Genomic DNA, 27,652 nt, shown 5'->3' with positions numbered 1-27,652 from the left:
ATTTAGATTCTTTATCTAATGTTGCATTAATTTAAATATTGCATTAATATTCCATAAATGGATAAATAAATAAATACAATTATTTTTCTGGATTACTGAGTTTCCTGGCACCCACTTAAATTTTGCACCCGTAGAAGTGCCTCATTTGCATTGCCCTGGAGAGGAAGCAGTTGTCCTGAGGCCCCCACTCTCTGATATCTTGCCCAGTCTTTTTACTGAACCTTGGCCCATATTCATTTATCTGTTCATTCATTCAACACATTTTATGGTTCTCCATACTGAGCCAGACATTATGCTTCATGGCACTTAACAGGCTCAAGGAGGAGATGATTTTGCATATAAAATTACTCAAATAACTACTTCATTGCAACAAAGTGCTGCAAAGGAAAGGTCATGCATGGTGCCCAGAAACATGTAATCCCCTGACCCCACCCAGAGTGGGCATCGGGGAAGGCTTCCCAGAGTAAGTGACATTTTAGCTGAGAGTTAAAGCGTGAGTAAAAAGCGTGGATAGGCAAAGAAGGAGGAGAGAAGATCCCAGGAGGCAGCAACTGTCCGTGCAAAGGCCCTGAGGTTGGGAGAGAACGAGGTCCCACACTTCCTCTTGGGCTAATTCAGGGTGAATTTAGAAGATTAAATTTTGCAGTTCAAGGCAGTAGCCCCCAGACCTGGATGTCCATCAGAATCACCTGAGAAATTTGTTTAAAATGCAGATTCTCTGGCTCCAGCTGCGCACTGTGTAACTTCCCACACAGTCCCAGTCAGTCCTCTGCCTTTTGGATCACCAGGCAGAGGCTATCCTGCCTGGGCTTCTGCCCGTGAGCCGCCTGTTCCACGGTGAACTGGGCTATGTTGCTCCCCGCAGGTTCGAGTGGTTCAAGGACCTGGGCTTGAAGTGGTATGGTCTCCCCGCCGTGTCCAACATGCTCCTGGAGATCGGAGGCCTGGAGTTCAGCGCCTGCCCCTTCAGCGGCTGGTACATGGGCACAGAGATCGGTGTCCGCGACTACTGTGACAATTCACGCTACAACATTTTGGAGGTGCAGTCTCTGGTCTCCTCAGAGGGGCAGCCCGTGGCAGTGGTGGGGAGGGGGGCTAGCAGTCCTTCCCCAGCAGGGCTCTGGAGGTTGGAGCCTGGAAGGGGTTAGAACAGAGCCTGCAGTCCTGGTGATTCCAGAGGCATCTGTGTCATGCACAGTGATGATACAGGCATTGCTTATGGCAGGTGGGGTGTGCTAGGCCCTTTGGACGTATTACATTCTCATTTAATCCTCACCACCCCCTCGAGGTAGGTGCTAGGCGAATGTCCCTTTTGCAGATGAGGATACTGGAGCTTTTGGAGAGGGGTAAAGGGATGAGCCTAAGGTCATAGCAGTGAGTGGTAGAGCTGGGATGCGAGCCCAGCCTGGCTTTACAGTCCAGGCTAATGACTTCTCTGCTACAGTTGTTAGAAGGGTTTGGGATGACCCTCAAACTCGGGAGTTTTTAGTCTCTTTTCTGAAAAATAAGGGAGGGGAGTCAGCAGCAGTTCCCCATGTAAGCATTTCTCGGTGGAGAATCTAATCCCTTCTGCGGGTGAGCCTCCCTCATCTGCTGAAGGGTGCTGGGCGCACTGTTTCCTGAAACTCGGCTTTGGTGAAAGCATCGGGATTGCTGTGTTTTTGTCAGCAGATGATGTTCCTTACAATAGTCTGCCACTGTTGGCCTTGTCTGCAAAAAGAGCATAAAAAACAGAAATGTGAGCTGATGAGCATGTGACATGGCAAAGAAGACACAGAGCCGAGATTAGAACTCAGAACCCGGCATTCGGTTTATGTTGTCATGATCCGCTGGTGTCACCCTAGATAAAGAGATGTCGGGGGTGTCAGCCTCGCTGCACATGGGAATTACCTGGGGAGATTTCTAAGACATAAGTCCCCTTGGCCATGATTCTGGTTTAACTGGTCTGGGGTGGGGTCTGAGCTTCAGGATTTTTCCAAAACCCCCCAGGTGATTCTAGTGGGCAGCCGCTGAGCTGTATAAACATATGGCAGGGAAGGAAAAGACATTTCAGGCAACATCCATAGATGCAGCTCAAGTTGCATTTAGGAAAAGTCATATAGGTTATTTTTTATGCCACTAATTTCTGTTTAACCGTAATAATGCCTCATAAGTAATGAAAGCAGCGTGACTGGCTGTACATATTTTTGTCTTTCATAAAGTAACTCATTTTGCATTTCTTGCTTTCTGCATATGCATCAGTTAAAGACCCCAAACAGAACCTCACTTCCTAGCCTCAAAGTCTGAATTAATAAGTCGGCTTTCATGATCTCTGCTTATACTTCAGTTGTGAAGAGTAGTTACCGGGTAGCTGAAATGAGTCTTCCACCGCAGCCCTTCAATTCCAGCTGTCATTATGTTCAGATGTTGACAGCTGGGGTTGGGAGGCAATTTACCCACATCTGAAAAAAACTGTGGCATTCTTAGCCCTGTAATGAGACCTGGGTTCCCACAAGTAACTAGAACTGACATAGGAAGTAAAAAGCAGGGCTTTAATTAATGAATGTGCTATTGGGTCTTCTCTATTCCTGACATCAGATCCTGCTTTAGCGTGGCTTGTTTTTTCAAGTATTTTTGCTAAAAGAGTCAGCTACTGGGGTAGCAGCTCCCCAGGTCTTGGACATAAGGGGGTCTTCCTGGACACCAACTCTGACACCCACTGTGTGGCTCTTGGGTAAGTCCATGTACCTCTCTGAGCCTCAGTTTCCTGATCTGTCCAATGTAGTTGGACAAGTGTCCCCATGAGCTCGAAGTTTACCATCTTGATTCCAAGTTGTGGCTATTCCAGGAGTGGAATGAGATGGACAGGGAACCTTTCCAAATAGACAAATCAGAATATATCACTCCCAGACCAAACACCTCTGCTTAAAACCCTCCAAAAGCTCCTTATCATGTTTGGAATAAAATCCTGACCCCAGCACAGCCTGCCAGGTCTGGCATAGTCTGGCCCTGCCTCCCTGTCCCATCCGTCTCCCCTTGGCTCACTGTCCTACAAACACGTTGGCCTTTTCTGCATCTTAGATGGCCCCAGATTAATTTCACCCCAGGGCCTTTGCACTTGCTGTTCTCCTTGCCCAGAACATTCCCTCCCCAGATTAGTGAATGTCTTGCTTCTTTGCATCATTTCGTTCTCAGTTTACCTGCCAGCCCCTCAGTGAGCCTTCACTGACTAAGGGCAGAATTAGCTCTGCTCCCATATCCCTCGTTGTCTTATATTCCTTCTTCCCTCTTTTTTCTTCATAGGAATTACACTTAAATTAACTGTCTCTCTCCCTGACTAGAGCATAGGCTCAGTACTAAAAGGGACCAGCCAGGTTCTCTAGTTTCTCCATTAAAAAGTCTTTAGAATGAGTGAGGGGGGTCAAACAATCTGCAAAGGGGCGGATTGATTTCTAAGAAATTAATGAATGACCCCAGCCCTGACCCTTTCTAGTGGCCTATGGGTCTGTTTCCTCCTCCTTCCAGGAAGTGGCCAAAAAGATGAACTTGGACATGAGGAAGACGTCCTCCCTATGGAAGGACCAGGCGCTGGTGGAGATCAACATTGCCGTTCTCTACAGCTTCCAGGTAGCCCCAGGCACACGTCCTGACCTTGGCTACAGAGGGTCAGGAGAGCAGGCCATCCGAAAACACCTTTCTGGGAATGCCCGTCCACTGGCATGGTCTCCTTCCAATGAAGCATGCCTTCCTCTCCAATGGGGACTTTTGGGTGGGGACCGTCGGGCAACAGAAAGAACAGACGGAGCAGGAGGGGGTGTCCTTGCTTTGCAGCTCACAGATCTTCAGCACTGAGCTGGCAGGAATCCTCTGTGTCTTGCCTCCTCTTCGGGACTCGGTCAATCACCTGACAGTGACAAATAACTGTCATCATTATCAGAAACATATAGGTCCCTAAATGCACATGGCTCTGTGCTGTAATAATATGGCTTTAACATCTATCACCCAAACCAAGACACTTCTCAGAGCAAAAGGGGAACACGGTAAATAATGATGCCTGGACAAAGGGCATAAACCAAGCTTCGAGGCAAATTGGGAGACTTATATATAGTCAGGGGTCACTCTAGATAATAGACAGCAGCTCTGCCCTCTGGCTCCTGGAGTCCAGGAAGCTACACCCCCGTAGATGTAGATGGACAGTGCACAGATGTAGATGGAAGTAGAATGAATGGGTCCGTCCAACCAAAGAGAGATGCAAATATAGAGCAAGTCAGGAGTGGGGAGGATGGGCACGTAGGTTGGAGCTGGACGAGGGATTTGAAGGCAGCCTCCCTCCTCTCTCAACATGGGGGAAGTGAGGCTTCAACAGTGGTTGGAATGGTGGGGCCCGGCTTGGTGAGCTGGTGGGGCAGTGGAGGTCCGAAGATATGGGAGTCTGAGGCAGTAGATATTTAGTAAAGCGCGTGTGTGTGTGTGTGTGTGTGTGTGTGTGTGTGAGTGAGTTTGAAATGCTGCAAGGGGGAAAGAGGGAGAAGTTGCTGGCTGCCCCCATAAGGTGTGAATCTAAACAAACCAGTAGAAACAGGCCCCAGAGCCCGTTACCCAGATGCTCATTCCACCCACCTCTGCTAGGATGGACTGGTTTTATTTTTATTAGACTCACTTTTCTTCCTTAAGAATGTTTCTTTCAAGAGACTTGTGTGTCCCTGCCACAAATGGAGAGCTGGAGTCAGTTGCCATAAATGAAAGGTAATCAGAAAGTTAAATAAACAAACAAGCACGAGCAAGACAGAGGAAAGTTGTTAAATTCTAGATGGATATGTCTAAGGTTCTGAACCCAAATCCTGCCCCTCTCTGTGCCAAAGACAAAGAGACTGGGAAAGAAGATTCTCCGTGGCTGGCGAGTCACAGACACATTAGCATCAGGCTGAGACTTTCTCCCTGGTAGGATCAGACCCCCAGGACCACACTTTGGGGAATGCAGCTCTTTGGGGGAGGGAGTGCCAAGGTCCTGAGCTTCTGGCACCTCTGGACTCCTTGTCCCATCTCCCTTCCACAGAGCGACAAAGTGACCATCGTGGACCACCACTCGGCCACCGAGTCCTTCATTAAGCACATGGAGAATGAATACCGCTGTCGGGGGGGCTGTCCTGCCGACTGGGTGTGGATTGTGCCCCCCATGTCTGGCAGTATCACCCCTGTCTTCCACCAGGAGATGCTCAACTACCGGCTCACCCCATCTTTTGAGTACCAGGTGCTGCCCCCTCCCCACCTCCGTGACCCCCAGCCCCAGCCCAGCTCCCCTCCCTCCGCTCAGCAAGTCCCTGGCCTGGAAAAGCCTCGAAGCTGAATTTAACCTGAGTTTGGCCAGTTCCGGGAATGATGTCAGTGCCCAGGGAAAGCCCCCATCCAAAAAAACGGGGGTCCCTCCAATGAGGGACGCAGCACATTGCTCCTCGTTCAGCAGAGGATGGGCTTACCTTATACTGTGCTCCTGTCCAGGTATAAAGCGGCAGGAGGGAGTGGTTAAAAGTGTGGGTTTTGCATCCAGACTGGGTTTGAATCCAGCTCTGCTACTTACTAGCTAGTTTAAGCATGTTACGCGACCTCCCTTTGCCTCACTTTCCTCAACTGAGGATAATAGTACCTCCCATTTAGGGGTGTGACATAATTAAACGAATGAGTTCATGTAAAAATGGTAAGAACAGTACCTGTCACAGAGTAAATGCCCAATGCCATTAACCATTCCTGCAGATGACTGCAGGAAGGAAGAGGTCCCGGAGTATCCAAAATACCCAGGGAGGTGACGGGCTGGGTGCACAGACAAAGCTGGCATTACCTGTAATAATTATGCCTGAGGTTGGCCTGTCGGGAGGCGCTGGTGTGGACAGAGGGCTGATGTGGCAGTCGGGGCATTGGGCTCAGTCCTGCCTCACCCTCTAGGGAGCCCTGTGGTCTTGGAAGGGCCACTGAGCCACACCCATTATAAGCCCTGCATCTGTAGTCAAGGTGGGGGGGTCCAGGTGTTTCCATGTGGTGCCTTCAGCTCCCACATTCTACCCGGCCCCCCGCCGAGAAACCTAATGCACTACGCTTGTGGAGAAGTAAGACATATTGGGGAGTTAGTTGGGGCACCCTAGTTCTCCCCAGATGACCAGGAGACATGTACATCTACCATTGGGGCAGATCAAAGGGGGGGCAAAGAAAAGACCAACTGTGTGCCAGGCACCACGTTAGGCATTGTAGAAAGTCATCCCCCAAAATATGATGAGATGCAGTAGGATAGGGTGGCCTAACATCTTGGGTACCCCATAAACCCCCGCTGATGACTTAGTTCCCACCCGAAGTGAACGTATCTCCTAGTTCAGGGTTGTCCAGTAGAAATTATAACACGAGTCATATCAAGAACCTAAAATTCCCTAGGAGCCACATTTTTAAAATAGTGAGAAGAAATAGTTGAAGCTAATTCTAACATGCATATCCAAAATAGTATCATTTCAATGTGCAGTCAGGATAAACATTATTATGAGATATTTTATTCTCTTTTTTTGTGTGTGTGTTTAGTCTTCAAGATCAGTGGGAATTTTATACTTGGAACATATCTCAGTTAGTTCTACCTGGATTTCAGGTATCATATTAGACAGTGCGAAAGGACTAAGGAGAGGAAATGAGTGGTCAGGGGTCAGGAGAAGGGTGTCTGATGGGGGCTGGGGGCTGGGGGGTGGGGGGATAGTCTAATGGGGTGATGCAGGGGCCTGGATCCCTGGACTCTGGGGAAGGACCCCTGTGTCCAACATTGGCAAAATCGCTCCCTTCGAGGGCTGAGAGCTGGGAGGGGCTGGGTGGCCACGAGTCCCCAGGGAGTCCCAGGTTCCTTGGCTGCAGTGACCTCTGTCCTCTTTTCCCCAGCCGGATCCTTGGAACACCCACGTCTGGAAAGGTACCAATGGGACCCCCACAAAGCGGCGAGCCATCGGCTTCAAGAAGCTGGCGGAGTGAGTCTCTAGCCATGGACAGGGGGGCAGAGCTCCCACAGATTCAGGGAGCCCCAGGAAAACACCTTCCCACCTCCCAAATCACATGAGTTCTCCTTTTCCTCCAACCCCCTGGTGCCTTCTTTGTCTCGGAGGTCAGGTTGCTAATGTTTTCCATGATCTGCTGGTTCTCAGCCTCGCTGCCTTGGCCCCAGCTTTCTGAGTTCCTTCCCAGGAGGCGGTGGTGTGCTAGGAAACTGGCTCTCCCCATCCACACCACCACCAGTGAAATGCCTTGATTTGTGATGCCTGCCGCTTGCCCTGGTGTAAATCACCCACCGTGGCCAGTTTCAAGCTGCTAACAGGAAGTCCCTGAACCCTGACTTGGGGAAGAGGCTGGAATGAGCTGGCTCCAGCACACCACTGCCTGGAGGATACTCTGGTCTGGGGCTGGACTCTAACTTCACTCACTCTTCATTCATTCATTCATTTAGCCAACAAATAATTATTGAGTGCTTACCCTGCGCTGGGTACTGGGCTAGGGTCTGGAGGTACCATTTTGAGCCAAACAGAGGCACTCTCTACCCTCATGAAGCTCACAGGCTTCATTGTCAAAAAATCACAGAGACCTCGGTGGTTCCACAGCTGCAACAAGTGCCATCCGGGAAAACCTGAAATAGGGACTTGAGAGGGTTTGGGCATCAGGGAGGGCTTCCTTGAGGAAGTGACGATTGAGCTGAAGACTGAGATGAATAATATGTGAGCTGAGCAAAGAGAGAAAGAGAGGGTTAGGGCCAAGGGAAGAGCATGGGCCAAAGTCCCTGAAGAGTAACTTTCCTGAAGAACTCTTGGCCAGCCGGGTCCAGCTGACAGGTGGGGTGGGGCCGGCTGAGATGGGCTGATGGGTGGGTGAGCCTTCTGCCCAAAGGAAGAATGTCCCACTGTTCCGCCCGGGAGGGGGGGGGGGGGCACCCCTGTCTGGAGCTTTCTGGCAGTGGAGATTCGTGTGCTCTTAGCCACCGGCTCCCTCTCCTCGGCCCGCTGGGGTCCACAGCCCTCCGATGTAGGGTATCTGGTTTGCACCACAGGTGGTGGTCTTGCTGCTCACCCCAAAGACAAGACCCGGGTGGGACCTGCAGAGACTCACAGCTGAGTCCCACCTACATTCCTATGGCCTGGGACTCTCTCCTGCTCCCCTCCTCCCTCTGTCTCTCCTTTCCCCAAGCCCACCTTCTAGCCAACCCAGAGCACATCAGCAGCCGTCCTTGCCCTGAAGGTAGGATCACAGATTTCCCCTGGGAAGACAGCTGTTTGGCTTCAGTTCAGTTCAACTCTGGGGGAAGAAGGGAGGGCGAAATCTAAAACATTAATTGCACTATTAAGTTTGGGGTAGAAACAATGGGAGTTAATTATGGATGCAGTTTTATGCTCAGATCCTTCAAAGGGAACCCTCCAGGCACCTTTTATTCCTTTCTGTTTCTCCCCCTTAGCTCAGAGTGTTCCTGCAGTGTGGGTGGTTTCCCTAATTCTAAATATGATGATTTTGGCACCAGTAATCCCCAGGTGGGAAATAATTACCAATTGCCTGCACTTAGACTCCCGGTTAGGGTCGGCCTGCGGGCTCCGGTTTCCGCCCAGCCTCTCAGTGCCTCTGGCCCTCTGGCCCTTCCTGGAAAGGGGAAAGAATGCTGGTTCACCCTTTAGCTAAAAAGAGCCTGGACTTGACATTTAACCTTCCTAGCGGTTGAGTGGCAGCATCTTTAAAATTCATTCCCTCCTTTGATGGATATTCATTCTGTGCCTTTTAGGTGTCAGCCTCTCTGCAAGACGCTGGTCAAGCATTGTGGCCCTTCCTTTGTGAACCCATAAACCTCTGAAATCCCTTCTGACTCAGTGTCTGCTGATTTAGTAATGATTTATTCTTCTATCTCTATCTCTCTATCACTTCCCACTCCTCTCCTTTTTTCTCTCTCCGTCTCTCTTCTCTCTGTCTTCCCACCCTCTCTCAATTCTCTCCTCACTTTCTCTCCCCCTTTCTCTCTTTCTCTTTCTCCCTTTCTCACCTCTTCTCTATCCTTCTCTCTCTCCCTCCCCCCTCTTCTCTATCCCTCTCTTTCCCCAGTCTCTCTTTCTTCTCTCTCTCTCTCTCACACACACACACATGCTAGCATGAAAGCTCACGACAGCTGCTTGTCCGTAGCTCTGTCCCCTGTTTTTCAGCTTCTGTAACAATACCAACACATAGTTAAGCACTCAACAAGTATTTAATGAATGAAGGAATGAATGAACGATCATCTTTTGGGGCTTGGCAGACCAAGCTTCCCGAGACTGGGGTCAATCAATCAAGTAACAAACCAATAAAATGTGCCCTTCGTTTCAGCACCCAGCTTGTTTCTCTGGGGGTGTTAATAAAGGGAACAATGCAGTCCCTAAACTCAGGGGGTTCGATTGCCTCTGAGGGACTTTTGAAACCTCTGAACATCAAGAGAGTAAATTCTCTCCTGTTATGTCTCATGAATCATGGTCTTGCCCAAGAGCCCCAAACCAGCGTTTTCTCTCCCTTCTCCATTTCCACTCTCCCTCTCCATCCTCTTCCTCCCAGAGCCGTCAAGTTCTCGGCCAAGCTGATGGGGCAGGCAATGGCCAAGAGGGTCAAAGCCACCATCCTCTATGCCACAGAGACTGGCAAATCGCAGGCCTATGCCAAGACCTTGTGTGAGATCTTCAAACATGCTTTCGATGCCAAGGTGGGTAGTGGGCAGTGCCAGCTCCAGGCCCTTGTAAATGAGTGTGGGAAGGGAAGAGAGGGAAGACAGGCAGAGAAGAACCCTTTGAGAGTGGATGAGATCACACCAGAGATGCCCATAAGCATGCACGTGTGAGTGCATACATATAACACATGTGCATACACTTCAGGGACCAGGAAGCTCCTCTCCCCATGGAACCCTTCAGGGATCTAAGGATTCCAAAAGAAAATCCCCCTCTCTAGTGCAGAATGTTAGAGGATTTATGAGAAACAAATCTGTCTTGAGCTTGGGAAATTGCATTAAACACAGTTCAACAGGTTTCTTTGCTGCAGGACTTCCAGAGCCTTTAATCTGTGAGTGTGCATTACAATCGCCGAAAGAGGACAGGATTGGATACAAATGTTTCCCAAACATATTTGAACACAGATCACTTATGTTCATGGAGCATCTCGGGAGGCTGGGGTTCCTGAGAAATATTGCTTAAGTGATGTCACAGTACAGGGTACCAAGCATTCCCTAAGGCAGGTATCACCAGCCTGTTTGGCCGAGGTCTTTCACACGAGCTCGAGTAGGATTAGGAAAGTGGCTGATAAGAATTTGTCCTTAAATCATGGTCAAGCTGGTCATACCCAGCCTAAGTGATCCAAAAATTCCAGGACTAGTTGGTTGTAAGAAGCTCAAGTGTCTGAATCAAGATCCATCTCTACTAGCAGCCAACCTCTACCATTAACCCCAGTCCTTCACCACGGCGACCAAAAAGATTTTACCTCTACCCACTTGAGCCTGTTGAAATAGTGACAACCCAAAGCTAGGTCCTCCTTCCAAAGGAGATGACTCATCTTGTCTTTCCTTTCCTTCTCCTTGCCCCATCCCTTTTGATTCTCTTCCACCTCTTCTCTCTCCTCATAACCTTCTCCCAACCTTTCACTCCCTTCCCTTCTTCCCCTTCTCCCACCTAGGTGATGTCCATGGAAGAATATGACATCGTGCACCTGGAGCATGAAACGCTGGTCCTGGTGGTTACCAGCACCTTTGGCAACGGAGACCCCCCTGAGAATGGGGAGGTGAGATGCGCTTTCCTCTGTCCCAGCATGAAGTTCTATCAGCGAGAAGAAAGGAAGGGCAGCAAGTTGGGTCTCTTTCCCGACACCTATTATTCAGTAGCCAACCCTCCCAGAGCCTCAAAGTGCATCTGGATCCAAGTTATGCAAACATTGGGCAGTTCTGGTGGTGCCCACCGATTAACTGGTCCATAGTGAAGATGTCACCTGAGTAAGTTGCTTGTTTGGAATGGAAGCTCTTGACTAGAGCTTGGCATCCCTTCCCCCAACTGAAAGAACTGGGCATAATATCATTATAGAGAGAAAGCCACAAAGAGGGCTTGTGTGCTAGGCAAGGGGACCCACACCTATGGTTTGTTAAACAGTTGGCCCTCCTAGGGTGTCCACAGCTCGTGCATGTCTGCCTGGCCCTGAGCCGCTCACCACTGGGTCCCAGGCATCAAGTGCCCCTTTTGCCAGCTGGGACCCCAGAACATCGGTGGTGCCCAACCCTATTGAGGATTGAATCATACATGAGTCACATTTCCCCTGTCTCTTTCTACCTCTAGAAATTCGGCTGTGCTTTAATGGAAATGAGACACCCTAATTCTGTGCAGGAGGAAAGGAAGTAAGTAACTCACCCCCCTATTGTCACACAATGCCCCTGGGTATAACTGAAAATTGTCTCTGACATCTGGGGTTTCCCATTTGCATTCCACACCGTCACACCGTGGCTGTGTCCAGAGTCCGTTTGTGGCTGATGTCAGCAGGTGGGTGTCCCTTTAGCCCTGGGGCTGATATTTTGGTCTCTGGCTATGAGGCCTTGGCTAAGTCCCCTCCTAGTCCGATGCCTCCACTTCCTTCTCCATCAATGGGGACTAAAATACCTGCTTTAACTTTCTAACTTGTAAGAATCAAAATAGAAAATCGATGTCAGAGTGCTGTGAAAAGGTAAGACCACTGAGTAAATAGCGGTTCTTATTATTTTCCCCTTTGAGAAACCTACATTCAAAATACACTGAAATGAGCTTCTTTCCCTAGAAGCTTTTTCTAACCGAGGCTCATGGGAGAATTACAGATAAAGTGGAGGTTGAATTCAAGATAGCTAGTAAGGTGAAAAATACCTGTAATCAAAAGGTGTCTAAGATAGAATTGCATCTGTGGTAGGGCTTGGGTTCTAAAGGTATTTTGCAAGGTGAAAAACACCTGTGATCAAAATTGCCCTTGAAAAGCCCTTAAGTTCCCCATAAAGCTAGAACATATGGCTTGTACATACTGAGCTGCCTTGCAGTGAGTCCAACATAATCAATGTTTCCTCCAACATGGAGCAGATCCCCATGTCTTCAGTTGAGCAGCAAATGAAATAGCTGGCTGGTATTTAGGGGCTGCGTCAGGCAGAAAGTCCTTTTGGTTTTCTTTTTGCCTGGCTCATGTTGCCAAACTCACATAACATTCATTATCCAATGGATGTACAATAGCGAGTCCATGTGGCCAGTACTCATTCTGCAGCCAGCCCCAGTATCTCTGTCTTCACTCTCCCTGTCCCTGCCCCTCGCAGCTCATCCTGGGTGGCCTCCCAGCAGGCTCCTCTCACCCCTCCTTCAGGGAGAGATAGGGCACCATCAATTCTCCCCTCTAGGTACCCGGAACCCTTGCGTTTCTTTCCCCGTAAAGGGCCTCCCCTCCCCCAGGATGACACAGAAGTCCATGGTCTGGCTGCAGCCCGTGACAGCCAGGACAGGTAGTGTGTATGTGTGCATGTGCACATGGACTCGTGTGTGCATGTATGCACGTGTGCGTGTGTGCGTGCATGCATACTTAATGCCCAAGCATCCAGGGCCACAGCTGCTACCTCTGGGCTGTTGTGGCACAGGCAGACCCTAGGGAGCCCGAGTTCTAACCCAGGCTGGGCCACTAACTCACTCAGCAAACCTGAGCAAGTTGCTTCACCTCTCAGGGCCTCAGTGTTTCTTATCTGCAAAATGGAGAGAACGTCTCTCCATCCTGCCCATCCCTGGGGGCCATTGTGAGCATTAAAGGATAATAACAAATAAGGAAGCACTTGTAAAAAGCCTCAAAGCTCATACAAATGCGTGCACTGTTATTTTTACCCCGCCATCCTCCCTCCCACACTAACGACACAGCCACCCCCTGATATGTTGCATGGCTTATTTGGCGAAGTGACTCAATGTGAAACTATTTTAGGGCAGAAAATCCACTTATATATATATTTAGAACTTTTCTGATGCCGGAGCAAAACTTTGAAGTACATCCAGCTTAGAAACGGTGCTGCCAAGATGTGCAATTTCCTTTTTTTGTCTTTTGCACTCAGATTTATGTGTTGGGTTTTTGTTTTGAGTTTGGTTTGGGTTCTTTTTTTTTTTTTTTTTTTTTTGGTGGTTATTTTTTTTGCTTGTCTCAGAACAGAACTTATCACTTTTAGAGGAAAACTGAGTCTATAATGCTAAGATCTGAGCCCCAAAGACATCTTCCTTCCCCTTTAAAACAATTTAATGAGGAATTTACTTTTTCATGCCACATTGTCAATACTAAACAATTTTCATGTTTTCTGTGGTGACTGTTGGGCCCTTGAAATGTGGAAGGAGCATAGTTTTCATGGAAGGAGGGTATTGAGTTGAATAGTTTAGCACTACCCAAAAGAATTTTCTGCAACAATGGAAATGTTCTGTTATCCACACTGTCCAATATGGCGGCCACTGGCCACTTGTGGCCACTGTGCACTGGAAATGTGGCTAGTACCATGAGGAGTTGAATTTTTAATTTTATTTAAATTCATTTAACATTAAATTTCAGTAGCCACTTGGACTCAAGGGCTGCCATATTGGACACAGCCATTCTAGTTCCTAGCTACTTAATGTGAGGTCTGTCATCCAACACATACCATTGGCTTCTCTCTGGGATTTTTTAGAAATACGTATTCTCAAACCCTGCCCTAGACCTACCAACTCAGAGTCTGCATTTTAACAAGATTTTAGTGTACCTTAGAACTAGGGAAGCAAGGAAGTTTGGTCTCATATTAGGGGGTGGTCTGATCTGTTCTTAACTTCTTATGATTCGATCAAACTTTGACTGTTTGGATTTCAAGTTTCCTGAGTGACATACGATCAGAAACCTTTTACATACAGATAGGGCCAAGTACGGATGAAAGACTTTCATGGTGGTGGGTAAGTTGATGTATTCTAGAAAAGGCCATGGAGTGTTATTGTTTGACTCAACACCCAAGAGAAGTCCTAGAACCCTATCTGGCAACTTGACAGTCTCTGGGGGTCTCAGCAGAGGGCCCTGGGTAGAGCTCACAGCCTCCCTTTTGTTTTGCAGGAGCTACAAGGTCCGATTCAACAGTGTCTCCTCCTACTCTGATGCCCGCAAATCATCGGGCGATGGGCCTGACCTCAGAGATAACTTTGAGAGTGCCGGACCCCTGGCAAATGTGAGGTGAGCAAGAGGTAGAGGGAACCAGGGAAGATCTAGTTGCAGAGTGGACTTGGGGAGCTCCCTTTCCATGCCCATTCATCCCTTATATAGCCAGCTGTGCCCTGGCAGTCTGGCACCCGCCCAGAAAGTGTCCTACCCAATCTCCTCGTCTTCTGCACTTGACCCTTCCCGTGACTTCTCATCCTGTGTGCACACTCCACAGAGCTCCATCACCCGGGTGTACCCCATCGTTCGTGCTGAAGAGTGTTAATCCCTGGAAATTACTCAATAAACCACCCATTCCCAGGTGACATGGTCTACACTGAATCATCTGCCGTGATGCAGTGCCTCACAACCCTTGGATGCACATTGGAACCAGTTGGGGATGATTACGATATACCAATAACCAGGTCCAACCTCCTGAGAATCTGATTTAATTGATCTAGAATTAGGCTCAAGCCTTGTTATGCTCTTTTTTTTTTTTAATGTCCCCAATTGACTCTAATGCACAACCAGATTTGAAAAATACTGGCCTAACCCCATGTCTTCTATAGTGTTGTCACATACCGTGGAATAATTTTAGGTGTTGTGTGGACAGATATTTTGTAGTTCAATGTTTACATATTCTGTTTAATGGGCACTTAAAAATAAATTAAACTGGGATGTCAACCCCTTGGTTTCATAAATATTGCTTAAGATGAGACGAATGTAGGTAGCCCTGTAGGCAGGGTTTACTGACCTGGCCAGGAATCTCTTAGACCTTCACTAACTAAAACTTCTCCATAACTGCTCAGAGCAACAGTGAGTAGATGATATAGACTGAAGGGTTCTTAGATCCTGAAGTATCACAGTCATCAGTACATATTGTTAGCTCAAATTTGAAACATCAGTTCTGCAGTTTGACAGTCAGACTCGTGTTTCCTTTATTAAATCTGTCATTATTTAGAGCAGAGGTTGGAAAACTACAACCCACAGGCCAAATCAAGCCTAGTTACTGCCTATTTTTCTACAACCCACGAGCTAAGAATGGTTTTTAGAGATGATCCATTGCAATCTATTTGATGATAGGAAACACTGCTTTTGAACCCCAAATTAAGCAAATGTTATCCCCACCCAAAAAGTTCCATTCTTCTCGTTAGCAGGCATATATTACAAAAATAAATGTACTCAATTATTATTATTGTTACATTTTTAATTTTGTCAATCAAAACTGTGCAGAAACATGTTCCTTTTTCTTGTTAAACAAGTATCTACATAATACTCTCAGTTTTGCCTCGTGACTCAATGGCCTAAAATATTTACTGTCTGTCTCCTTATAGAAATTTACCAAGCCCTGGTTGAAACAGGATTTTTGAAATCATAAGGTGACGGGTGTGATGGAAATGGGAGTCCGGTAGTGACAGCAGTCCATGTCTTCAGGTCCATTGGGGAGCAAATTACAGAGTCAGTCTATTGGTGAACATATCTGTAAATAAGAGCTGGGTTTGGTTAGCTAATGAGTAAAAACAGAAAGCAAGTAACAGGGCACTTATCAGTGACTCATAATACCAGTGGTCGTCCAATATGGCGTACACCAGGAAGATACATAATGAGGTGTGGGAAACACTGCCTGAACCGCAAGGATATGACTTGGCGTTAGAGTTCTGTGTTGGGCTAATGCTAAAGGGGAAGGTGTGGGCAGGATTATCCTTGCCTGTTACCCCTCAAATTCATAGACCTGTGGTCACTTTCTCTCTCTACCTGTCAGCCTCTGCTTTATGAGGAAAAAGAGAGGTATCCAGATTCAAGGAGTTCTTGGGTTAAAGGAGTGATGAAGGGAAAGCACCAGCTAATCCCACATGCTTGTTCAGAAAAGGCCTGGAAGCAGAAAAGAAGTGGGGGTGAGACAAGGAAATGTGGATGCAAATTTGAAAGGAGTGATCTTAAATTATTTTACTTTCGGTTGATCTGTGAGACACCTGGGCTCAGCTCAAGTTCATTCCCTAATGATGGAGGGTCCCTTCCCAACTTCCCCACTTCCTTCCATCGCCATCTGTCACCATCTTATCCCCATTAAACCATAAAAGAATTAATTCATGAGCAGAGCCAGATCCTATATGGAGTAGGTTTAATAGCTCCATTCCCTGACTCATCTGAGATGGCCGTCTACAGCTGAACACTCTGACCTTTGAAAGATGTGGGGCAAGTTGTTCTTGCCCAGCTCATAAACCTATTGCTTCAGTCTCTGTAGTTGTAGAGGTACAACAGCCCAAGCCCCGGAAAGGGTGTGTAAGAGTTTTGTGGGACTCTAAATTAGCAGGAAGTCAACTCTGGGACACTGTGCTCTACTGCTCACACTTGAGACAACGTGTCCCCGCCCCAACATAGAGAAAAGTCTCCTTCACTTGAAGCCACACTTTCAAGTATAGGGACTGTACTAGCTTGTCTCTTGGTCCTATGTATACACAGAAGGTTTGTTAAATTAATTTCACAGACATTACAATGAGTGGGGGCAGCGTATTTATAAACCTTCCATCTCTTTTAAGATGAATCTGTTTCTACACCAACATTTGATGTGTTAATAAACAAGCCCTGTTAGTCTTCTTGTTAATAGAGGCCCCAAGGACCACTATATTATGGTTTTATTATGTTTGTGCTTGCTAATCAAGTAGTATCACTTGTAAAATTCAAGTCGTCTGCCAACCTAGACTAATTTTCCCAGTTAGTTCCGCTTAGAAAGAAACCGCCAGTGGCTTTGGGTCAGTGCTATTCCCGACTTAGCCACCTTGAGACCAGTTGCTAATTGGGAATTTTCTTCCGAGGATAATAAATCCTAGTAGAAACTAAAAGAACAGGAGAAAAGGCCCCAAGAGCCCCCAGGTTTAAATTTGGCCTCCACAGGCTAAGCACATGGACCTTCTGGAGATACAAACTCCTCCCACACCACTCACCGCCCCACAGACCCCTGGCATGGACCGGCTGTTGTCTCGTTGGCAGGTTCTCAGTGTTCGGCCTGGGCTCGCGGGCGTACCCTCACTTCTGTGCCTTTGGACATGCCGTGGACACCCTCCTGGAAGAGCTGGGCGGGGAGCGGATCCTGAAGATGCGGGAAGGGGATGAGCTCTGTGGGCAGGAAGAAGCTTTCAGGACCTGGGCCAAGAAGGTCTTCAAGGTAAGAAGACCCACCCCCAAAGCCGAGTACCTGAGCCACCGAGAAACGGAAGGAACTTACGCGAACCCTGGTACTTCCTCATGTATACAGCCAGGATACGGCTTTAGACAACGCACATGAGTTTGGGTAGCCTTAAAACACACATTTCCCCCTAGAAACCACCATTGTCCACCATGTGCAAGGAGTTGGTCCATAAGAAATTATAGAGCCTTGGAATTTGGGGGCTAAGAGGAACCAATCCATCCCTCCTCACATTTAGTAGACAAGTACACAAAAACCATAGAACTGGTTAACCCAACCAGAGTCGCATGGCTTGTTGAACTGGAACTCAGGCCTCACCAATATATCTCTTGAGACAAGCCTATTCCTCTTGTTTTAGATCTTCTCTGACCAGTACTGTAACCATTAGCCACATGTGGCTATTTAAATTTAAATTTAAGCTAATTAAAATTAAATGTGATGAATAGATAAATGAAATGTTGTACTCATCCAGTGGAATATTATTCAGCGTAAAAAGGAATGAAGTTCTGATCTGTTCTACAACCTGGGTGAACCTTGAGGACATGATGTTAAGTCAAAGAAGCCACAAAAGGCCACATGTTTGTTATGATTCCATTTATCTGAAATAAGCTCAGTAGGCAAATCCATAGAAATAGAAAGTAGATTAGTGATTGCCAGGGGCCGGGAGAAGGGGATAATAGGTATGACTGCCAATGAGTAAAGGCTTTCTTTTTGGGGTGATGAAAATGTCCTGGGATTAGGGAGTGGTAATGTTGTGCAATCTTAAGAATGTGCTAAAAACCACTGAACTATGCACTTCGAATAATGAATTGGATGTTATGTGAGTTATATCGCAAATATATATATATATACACACACACATTAAAAATGTAAATAGACCTTAAAACTCCATTCCCTCAGTCACAGGAGCCACATTTCATGTGCTCAGTAGCTATGAGGGGTGAGTGGTTACTCTGTTAGTGCAGAGCTTGTCCATCTCCAAACGTCATCCTATTGGACAGCACTGTTCGAGATACCAGGTCGTGGGAGAATAAATGAGTAATGGCCTCCTGTCTGCGTGTGGGGCATGATTAAATTGTCCATCCTGAAACCAAAGGCAATGAAGTGGACCCTGGCACCCTTACGGGCTCCTTCCTCAGCCCTGAAACACTTTCTCATCAGCAGCCCCAGGACAGAAGGAGGAGAAAAGAGACTATATACAACCTTCTGTCATTAAAGTGGCACTTTTCATCTTTAAAGGAGCACAGGTGGAGAACAAAAGGAAAAACCGAGGCCTCTGAAGTGTCACGATTTCTGTGTTCATAAGCCTGTTTCTGCATCCTCCTCCCAGACAGAGAAAGTGTAGAGAGCTTGGGTTTTTCACACCTTGAGGTAATTTGATGGATCTTGTCTTCAATCAACCAATTGCCATTGAGCACCCCAGAAGCAGGGCCTATTACTAGGCACTGAGGGGGGATATAAAAAAAATTTAGAAATGGGGCCTGGGGCGTGCAAAGTTAGTTCAGTGGTAGAATTCTCGCCTGCCATGCAGGAGACCTGGGTTTGATTCCTGGTCATGCACTTCCCCCCCAAAAAAAACAAACAAATGAAAAATTCAACAAATGGTGCTGCAGTAATGGGATACTCATATGGGAGAATAATGAAATGGGACCCCCCCTTTCAGTTTACAAAAAAAAAGAGAGAAAAATGAGGCCTGCTCTCTCAGGTTCCTATAGACAACTAGAAGAGCTCTTAATAGGCAACCCACACTCTAGAGAGATATGAGAGCCAAATATGTAAGATGAAGCCTTGACTTACCAAAGAAAACCACCCCAGGGAATCAGGGAGCCCAGATTCTAGTCCGACAGTCTTCAGTAAGCAGCTGTGTGATTTGAAGACATACCTCTTTCCTACAGGGCCTCAGTTTCCCTCTCTGTAAAATGAGCAGGGGAGCAGGTGAACTCTAAGCCACCTCTAGCTTCTAACACTAGGATGTTACTTTCTCAGTTCAAGTAACTGGCCAGGCAAAACATTTTTGGAATCAAAGGGAAAAAAATGTTGCCCTACCCTCAAGGAGCTTACGACCTCCAGAGATAGATTTTAAAATCAACACATGGGGGTGGGGGGAATGATGTAAGTTACCCTTGAAAACCTTTTTGAATGAACCATGATTTATCTCGAAATAATTCTGAACAGTAATTCTTAGTATCACTAAGTTTGGAGAATTGATGAACTTGACAAAAAAAAGGACCAGCCAAAAAAATTATATGTGAGTATTCAGACATTCAATATATTCCACCTTAAATGTAATTTTTAAAATCTCTAGAGGTGAATAGAAAATGGACGGGAATTTCTGAAGGTTTACTTTCTAGTTTAATGTTAAGCCTTTAAACATGTTTGTCTTAGGGATAAATGAGATAAAAGTGTTAGGTCTTAAGCAGAGGTTAGATCCTGGAGTCAATAGTAAATATGATGTAACCAGCACATTGAAAGTACTACAAATATATAAAGTGGGTGAATGGATGGATGGATGGATGGATGGATGGATGGATGGATGGATGGATGGATGGATGGATGGATGGATGGAAGAATGGGTGGGTGGGTAGATGGATGGACAAATGTTTGGATGGATGGATGGAAGGATGGATGGATGAGTGGTTAGCTGGGTGGAATGGATAGATGGATGGACGGATGGACAGACAGATGGATGGATGGATGGATGGATGAAGGATGGATGGATGGATGGATGGATGGATGGAAGAATGGGTGAGTAGGTAGATGGATGGATGGATGGATGGACAGATGTATGGATGGATGGATGATGGATGGATGGATGAAGGATGGATGGATGGATGGATGGATGGATGGATGGAAGAATGGGTGGGTGGGTAGATGGATGGATGGACAGATGTTTGGATGGATGGATGGATGAGTGGTTAGCTGGGTGGAATAGATAGATGGATGGACAGATGGACAGACTGATGGATGGATGGATGGATGGATGAAGGATGGATGGATGGATGGAAGAATGGGTGGGTAGGTAGATGGATGGATGGATGGATGGACAGATGTATGTATGGATGGATGATGGATGGATGGATAGAGGATGGATGGATGGATGCATGGATGCATGGATGGATACATGGATGGATGGATGGATGGATGGATGGATGGATGGATGATGGATGGATGGATAAATGGATGGATGGAAGAATGGGTGGGTGGGTAGATGGATGGACAAATGTTTGGATGGGTGGATGGAAGGATGGATTGATGAGTGGTTAGCTGGGTGGAATGGATAGATGGATGAATGGATGGACGGACGGATGGACGGATGGATGGATGGATGGATGGATGGATGGATGGAAGAATGGGTGGGTGGGTAGATGGATGGACAAATGTTTGGATGGATGGAAGGATGGATGGATGAGTGGTTAGCTGGGTGGAATGGATAGATGGATGGATGGATGGACAGACGGATGGATGGATGGGTAGACAGATGGAGGTGCACATTCCATGACTCACAGCTGTTAGGGAAGTGTCACACTTAGCTGAAAATGGTCACTGTAAGCCCTGTGTGTGCCATAGGCAGCCTGTGATGTGTTCTGCGTGGGAGACGATGTCAACATTGAGAAGGCAAACAACTCCCTCATCAGCAATGACCGCAGCTGGAAAAGGAACAAGTTCCGCCTCACCTATGTGGCCGAAGCTCCAGAACTTACACAAGGTACCTCTCACACCCTCCCTGGAGAGGCATTCATTCCAGTGAAGGAAAGGAAAGCCAGGAGATCTGACCTCCAAACAGTGCTTAGAGGAGGGGGTCATTGCTTTGGTGACCCGTTAGTACAGTCCTCCCAAAGTGAACATGATGCTACTGCCCCACCCTTGGTAAAGCATGTGCTTGGAAGTTCCTTTCCCCATTTCTGGTGGGTCATCCTGGGCCATCCTCTTCTCAACTTAGTTCAGTGAAATTTGTGTTTTGTTCTCAATTAATCACAACCACTCACCCATCTGAACGGATGTCTACCTGACCTCTTCCCGTTTAGCTCTTCATTTTAGACCAGAGAAAAGTGGATGTGTGAGTAGATGGCCCTCTGCTGGAAAGCTTTTTTGGTGACAGCTACTTAACTCCATCTCAAGAAGGTATCATCTTTCTCCCCACAGGTTTATCCAATGTCCACAAAAAGAGGGTCTCTGCTGCTCGACTTCTCAGCCGTCAAAACCTTCAGAGTCCTAAATCCAGGTAGAAACACCTTGGTTCACCCAGCATTACCCATCTGTGCTCCCAGATGCTACCAACCCCTGGTGGAGAAAGTGCCATAAGACCCCCTGGCTGCTTTGCGGCATCTGGGTTTCCTTCATTCCCTTTGCCAAGCTCCAATCTGAAGGGATAGAAAAGAGGAGCTGGTGGTGACCACTGAGAAAAGGGGAGGTTGTATGAGAATGTTTAACAATGGGTCACAGTTTCAGGGAATTACTAATGTGCATTCTACCATAGATCTTAGTTCAAAATCATTTAATCCAGGCATAGCTGATCATTCTGTGGCAGGCTGAAAAATGGCTCCCACAACACTGCTTAAATTCCTTTGGGATGACGGGAGGTTCATTACTTTCCAAGACAACTCACTCCATTTTTGGAAGTCCGAATTAGTAACAAAAATCTTGATATTGAACAAAACCATGTCTCCACAGAACGTCATTTTGATCCCAGTTATACTCTGTGACACCCAAAGCCAACTTAATCCTTCCCAATGAGACACCAGCAGATAGCCAAGGACATCGATCAAGTTGGCCCGGGTCCCAAGTCCTTCAAATCGTTCTTCCTGAGACCTGGTTTCCCATGCTTTTTGCTTTAGTAAAAGGACTGTTCTAGTTGGCTAGCTGCTGGAATGCAATATACCAGAAACAGAACGGCTTTTAACAAGGGGAATTTAATGAGTTGCTAGTTTATAGATCTAAGGCCGAGAAAATGTCCCAATTAAAACAAGTCTATAGAAATGTCCAATCAAAGGCATCCAGGGAAAGATACCTTGGTTCAAGAAGGCCGACGAAGTTCAGGGTTTCTCTCTCAAGTGAGACGGCACGTGGCGAACACAGTCAGGGCTTCTTTCTCGGCTGGAAGGGCACATGGCAAATACGGCGTCATCTGGTAGCTTTGTCTCCTGGCTTCCTGTTTCGTGAAGCTCCCCGGGAGGCGGATTCAGAGAGAGCAGAGAATGCTGCAGCACCACGAAGCAGAGAGTCCACCAGCCAGCGACCTTTGGAGATGAAGAAGGAAAACACCTCCCAGGGAGCTTTATGAAACAGGAAGCCAGGAGACAAAGCTAGCAGATGACGCCGTATTCGCCATGTGCCCTTCCAGCTGAGAGAGAAGCCCTGACTGTGTTCGCCATGTGCCATCTCACTTGAGAGAGAAACCCTGAACTTCGTCAGCCTTCTTGAACCAAGGTATCTTTCCCTGGATGCCTTTGATTGGACATTTCTATAGACTTGTTTTAACTGGGACATTTTCTCGGCCTTAGATCTGTAAACTAGCAACTCATTAAATTCCCCTTGTTAAAAGCCATTCCGTTTCTGGTATATTGCCTTCCAGCAGCTAGCCAACTAGAACAAGGACACACTCTGTCCTGCTGGAAATGCCCTTCCCAGACCGGGTCACAAAGCAGCGGCGGGCGCGTGATCTCTGCCCAGTGCACTGAGGCTATTGCCCTCCTTGAATGTGGACCGGCACCGCTAACCCCACCCACAATTGCAGGCAGTGTTCTAAGGCACCGCCATCTGCATTCTCCCATTAGGCTTACGTCCTTGCCACTCTTAGACATCTAGGTCTTTTCGAAATGGTCAAGCGGGATCTGTCCAACCCCCTCCCTGTGTAAGTGAATTTGTTAGCACTAACGAAGGTCTTCGCATTGATCCCTGAGGAACCAAATCTTTTTCACTTTGCACTTCAGGCCCATAAGGAGCTTTTAAAATCGCAAGGCTTTGCTTAGCATTATACGAAAAGGGGGTTCTTGAGCTGGACAGCCCCTGGGTTCCAACCCCAGCTCTGCGCATACCACCGACGCAGCCTTGGGCAGTTCACGCAGGTGTTCCGAGCCCTGTTTCCTTACCTGGAGCATGGGAATGACGGCGTGGTCTCTCAAAATCCCTGCCAGCAGCCTGGAGAGGAAGTACGTACTATGATCATCCACAGTTTTAAACTGAGAAGCGACAGAGTTCGAGAATGTCAGTGACTTTTCAAAGGTCACACCGACCTGGTTCTCTGCCTCTAAAATCAACATGCCTAATAGCTACATATAGGGCCCCACAGCTTTGCAAGGCTGCTGAGTATTAAAGACGTGGTACACAGAGCAACTAGCACATCGTAGGTCCCCCCAACTCTCCCTTTCTCCATCCCAGCTTTATGTGCTCTGCAGGCTTAGTATGCCTGCTTTCTACACAGTCTTAGAAGATACAACCCTACTGTCTCACATTCTTTCCTAAGTAGATTCTCAAACACTAAAGAAACAGATGGGGAAATTAATCTCTGAATAATTGGTTAAATGCAATCATCAGACCATGAAAATCTGTGACACAAAAAAGAAATCTGTACTTGATACATGTACTTTACTTCCCATTTCTGCCCCCTGGAAAGGTACACCTTAAGTAGCATTGGAAGAGAAGAGGCTATGAATCCATTGGAAAGTACTTTCAGCAGTGAATTGTAAAAGACCAGGTGACAAAAATCACTCCCTAAACCTGTAGTACCTGAGCCACAAGGAAACGTGCAAATGTTTTGATGCTAAATTGGACCAAAATCCAGCGTCATCTCCTGCCCAGCTTTTGGCTAATCCCAAACTAAAGGGGAAAGTGACTTAAAAGACACTATTCCCAACAAGATTAAGAACTGGAATGTGATATTACAATCAGTTATGGATTAGCACCAAAAATACCAGATTGCATCTGGGTCTTTATTTCTTTAAAAGCGTGCTTTGTGGCACTACCCACTTTCAGACTTAATGTCACTTGCAGCTTTATAGGCTCTATATTAAAAAGAAGAAGAAAAGAATAAGTGATTGAAAAAGCTTTGACACACTCTTCTAATTTCCCTGCCAAGACTGAAGCCAACTTTCTAACCCAGAGGAACATAACCAAGATAATGCAAATAACCCCCACCAGAGAGACCTGTAATTGCAAGTAAAGTGCTTAAAAGGAAGGAAAAAGCCTTGTGAGGGTCATTTCAGCAAATCAAAAAAGAGAAATGACCGCAGTGGCCAGCATGGGTAGGGGGTAGGTGAATTTTCTAATGTGTACTGAACAATTAGCAAATAATACAGATGTGAGTATAATGGAGGGCTAATGAGCAGGGTGCATATAGAAAGCCCTGGAAACCAGGAGGAGGAGGGGAAATGCAGCGCTTCAGTGAACCTCTAAGGGTCATAGACAAGTCAAGTCACAAGAGAATAAAGGAAGGAGGAAAGATCAACAAGAGCAAAGATGCAGAAGGGGTTCTGAGCCTTGGGATATTTTAGTGAGTGGTAGGACAGGATGGCAGAGAGTTCTTCATGAGAAAAACCTCGATTCTCTTCCCTCTGATAAATTGCTTCTCTCCAACCTTCCCCGTATCACCATCTGACCGAATTCCAAGTGTCATCCCTGCCTCCTCTCTTTCCCGCACTCCTTACATGCAGTCTCTCCATTATATGGTCCTTTAAACTACATCTCAACTCCACAACTGCTTGCATGGAAGCTATAGTCTTCTCTGCTCTGGGTGACTAGAAGTACCACCTGACTTCTCTTCCTTATTTATTGGCTTTTCTCCCAAGGGTCCATTTTCCACATGCAACCAAAGTACTCTTTTAACAATGTAAGCCCAAACATATCACTCCCAAGTTTAACACCCTCTAATGGCTTCCCACCGGACTTAGGAAAATCACCAGACTCCTTGCCATGACCAGTCTGGCTCCTGCCCAGCTCTCTGACCTCCTTCTCCTACTGCCCACACCTGTGCTGACTACTCTCCAAACATTCAAACCTTCTTTCCTTTCCTCTAACATGCCACACATATCACTGCCCCAGGGCCTTTGCACTTGCTGTTTCCTCTACCAGGAAGACCCTTCCTTCAGATCTTTGCATGCTGTGCCGATTCCCTTTTATTCAGGTCTCTGTTCAAATGTCAAGTCACCATAGAGGCCTTCCCTGGCCCTCCCTTATGACTTAGCCCACTGCCCCCAGCCCATCACCACCCACCTGCGTCAGCAAACCCACCTGAGATCTGTTCCAGTTACTTCTCAATGGGAGCCTTTTACATGACTCTCTCGCCGGTGCCTAGAACAGTGCCTGATGCTCATTATAAATTTGTTGACCAAAGGAACCTTCATAACTCAGACTGCTCAACAACTGATAATATTTACTCTTTTCATTGAAGAATGCACATTCACTGTTTTAAAAACATTTAGTGCTGGACATTATAATGCAGACCATTCTTTTATCTGTAAACCCTTCATGGAGTCAGGGCCATATGTGTGTGTACACGTGTGTGTGTGTGTTGTTTCTCTAAGTAAATAAAAATACACCATGCATGCGATGGTGGCTCAGTGGCAGAATTCTCACCTGCCATGCCAGAGACCCGGGTTCCATTCCCGGTGCCTGCCCATGCAAAAAAAAAAAAAAAAAAAAGATACGCCATGCATAGGGGTGGAGAGGGCCAGTTGGCTGCTGCAGTCCCAGAACAGAACTTCTGCCACCCTCATGTGGGTCCCAGGCATAGAAAAAATATAAATAAGCCTAGAAAATCCTACACTTAGGAACCCCCAGGGGAACTGAGATATAAGACACCTGGTCCTCGGGGCAGTGCCATCCAGGAGATCACTTCCTGCACGGCCCCAGGGGTGAGCTCAGCAAGGTGGCCTAGGGCCACACGGCCACTCCACGCTAAGGTTCAGGCTCAGCAAGTCCATAGCTCAGCAAGTGCCCTTGGTGGACATCCCAGCCGGGGCAGAGCCTGGGCCCACCCTCTCACGTCCCCGATGGCGGCCTTCCCAGGTGGGCGTCTCCCATCCCGTACCCGCCTGACCACCCTGTGCCACTGTCCAGAGACCGGGGAGAGGTGGCGGTGAGCGAGCGAGAGCCAGCCCCGAAGCTCGGCCCCATGCATTTCTCCTTCTTAGCAGCCAGAAGAACGGAGGCAACTAGACTTCTGAAAGAAAGCGTGATGATGTGGGAGAAGGTGGGAATTTGAGCTGGTGGCCTTTGCAAGGGCTTCCTCTGAGTAGCCAGAGGTGGCCCCCAAATTGGAATCCCACGGCGCCCCCTGGTGGCTCTCGGCCTCCACTGAGTCCCTTCCTGGGACCCGCAGGGGGTGAAGATGCCTGTAGTTCCTGGGGAGCTCAGAGCCCTGCGAGACCAAACAACTGATGCGCTGGATGCCCCAGGAAGGACAGGGGAGGTGGGATGCCAGACCTAACACAGCCCTCCACTGTTAGGGTCGCCATGTTTCCCGCTTTCATGCTAGCGACAGGGTTGCCTCACTCCAACAAAAGAGGTGGCACCCAAAAAATGTGCCACTGCAAATATTTTTAATAATGGTGGCTATTTGGAGCACAAAAGGACTCTTGATTGTTCCAAAAAAACCTCCCTTAAATAGTCATTGGTCTATTCAAGTGTTGTTGTACGTACCATAGAGAATATAGAGACTTCATGTGGAATTTCAAGTGCTTCCATCAACTGAAAACAACTGGCAGTGAACAGAAACCAATTCTGAAACGTGGAGGGAAGTCAAAGAGTGCAAACGATTTGGTTTCCCAAAGTGTGATCGATCCCAAGTTTTTCAAGAATTGCGTAAAATGCGGTGCCTCTATATAAAAACAAAACAAAACAAAGGGACCAGAATAATCATATTATGAAGATTCATCCTTGAAGCCATTTGTGTTAACACAGGCCTCCTGCACTTCAAACACAAAAAATCAGTGCAAAAAGGCATGACCCAGCAGGAAGAAACGAATTTCTTTCTGGGTTGTTGGGGTTTTTTTAGCTCTCAATATTTTTTAATATTGTTGGATTTGTACCTAACAGGAACCTGAGCTTAAGGTCAAATCTTTTTTGCTTTACCATCAAGATATGAGGGCCCCTGGTTGCAGAAGGGGGTGGAGTTTGGATTTCCTCGGATGAGGACTTTCACAGATTGGGAAAACTTCCAACAGCTCCAGAGGAGTAGCAATCCTTGAGAAAACAAGATATCAGAACAGAGACTGTACCAGCACCTGGCTAACCCTGAGATTTTGAGATTTCTTCATCCAGTAAACATTTTTTTGAGCACCTACTATGTGCCATGTGTTGTTCTAGGCTTTG

The 27,652-nt window shown here is 47.2% G+C and overlaps 1 protein-coding gene across 1 annotated transcript in view; it reads left to right on the top strand.

The window, feature by feature from the left end:
* Positions 1–27,652, top strand: part of NOS1 (nitric oxide synthase 1) — a 99,312-nt gene that overhangs the window by 56,049 nt on the left and 15,611 nt on the right. The window contains exons 9-20 of the mRNA XM_077159945.1: positions 866–1,040; positions 3,505–3,606; positions 5,036–5,230; positions 6,886–6,971; positions 9,553–9,697; positions 10,657–10,761; positions 11,307–11,365; positions 12,377–12,478; positions 14,077–14,193; positions 17,149–17,323; positions 20,912–21,050; positions 21,488–21,566. Of these exons, the coding sequence (XP_077016060.1) occupies positions 866–1,040; positions 3,505–3,606; positions 5,036–5,230; positions 6,886–6,971; positions 9,553–9,697; positions 10,657–10,761; positions 11,307–11,365; positions 12,377–12,478; positions 14,077–14,193; positions 17,149–17,323; positions 20,912–21,050; positions 21,488–21,566 (1,479 nt within the window). The remainder of the gene's footprint in view (positions 1–865; positions 1,041–3,504; positions 3,607–5,035; positions 5,231–6,885; positions 6,972–9,552; positions 9,698–10,656; positions 10,762–11,306; positions 11,366–12,376; positions 12,479–14,076; positions 14,194–17,148; positions 17,324–20,911; positions 21,051–21,487; positions 21,567–27,652) is intronic.

Source organism: Tamandua tetradactyla, chromosome 5 (assembly GCF_023851605.1).
Source record: "Tamandua tetradactyla isolate mTamTet1 chromosome 5, mTamTet1.pri, whole genome shotgun sequence".
In the NCBI taxonomy this organism is placed as follows: Eukaryota; Metazoa; Chordata; class Mammalia; order Pilosa; family Myrmecophagidae; genus Tamandua; species Tamandua tetradactyla.
Note: the sequence above shows the minus strand (reverse complement) of the source record. Positions and strands in the feature narration are given on the sequence as shown.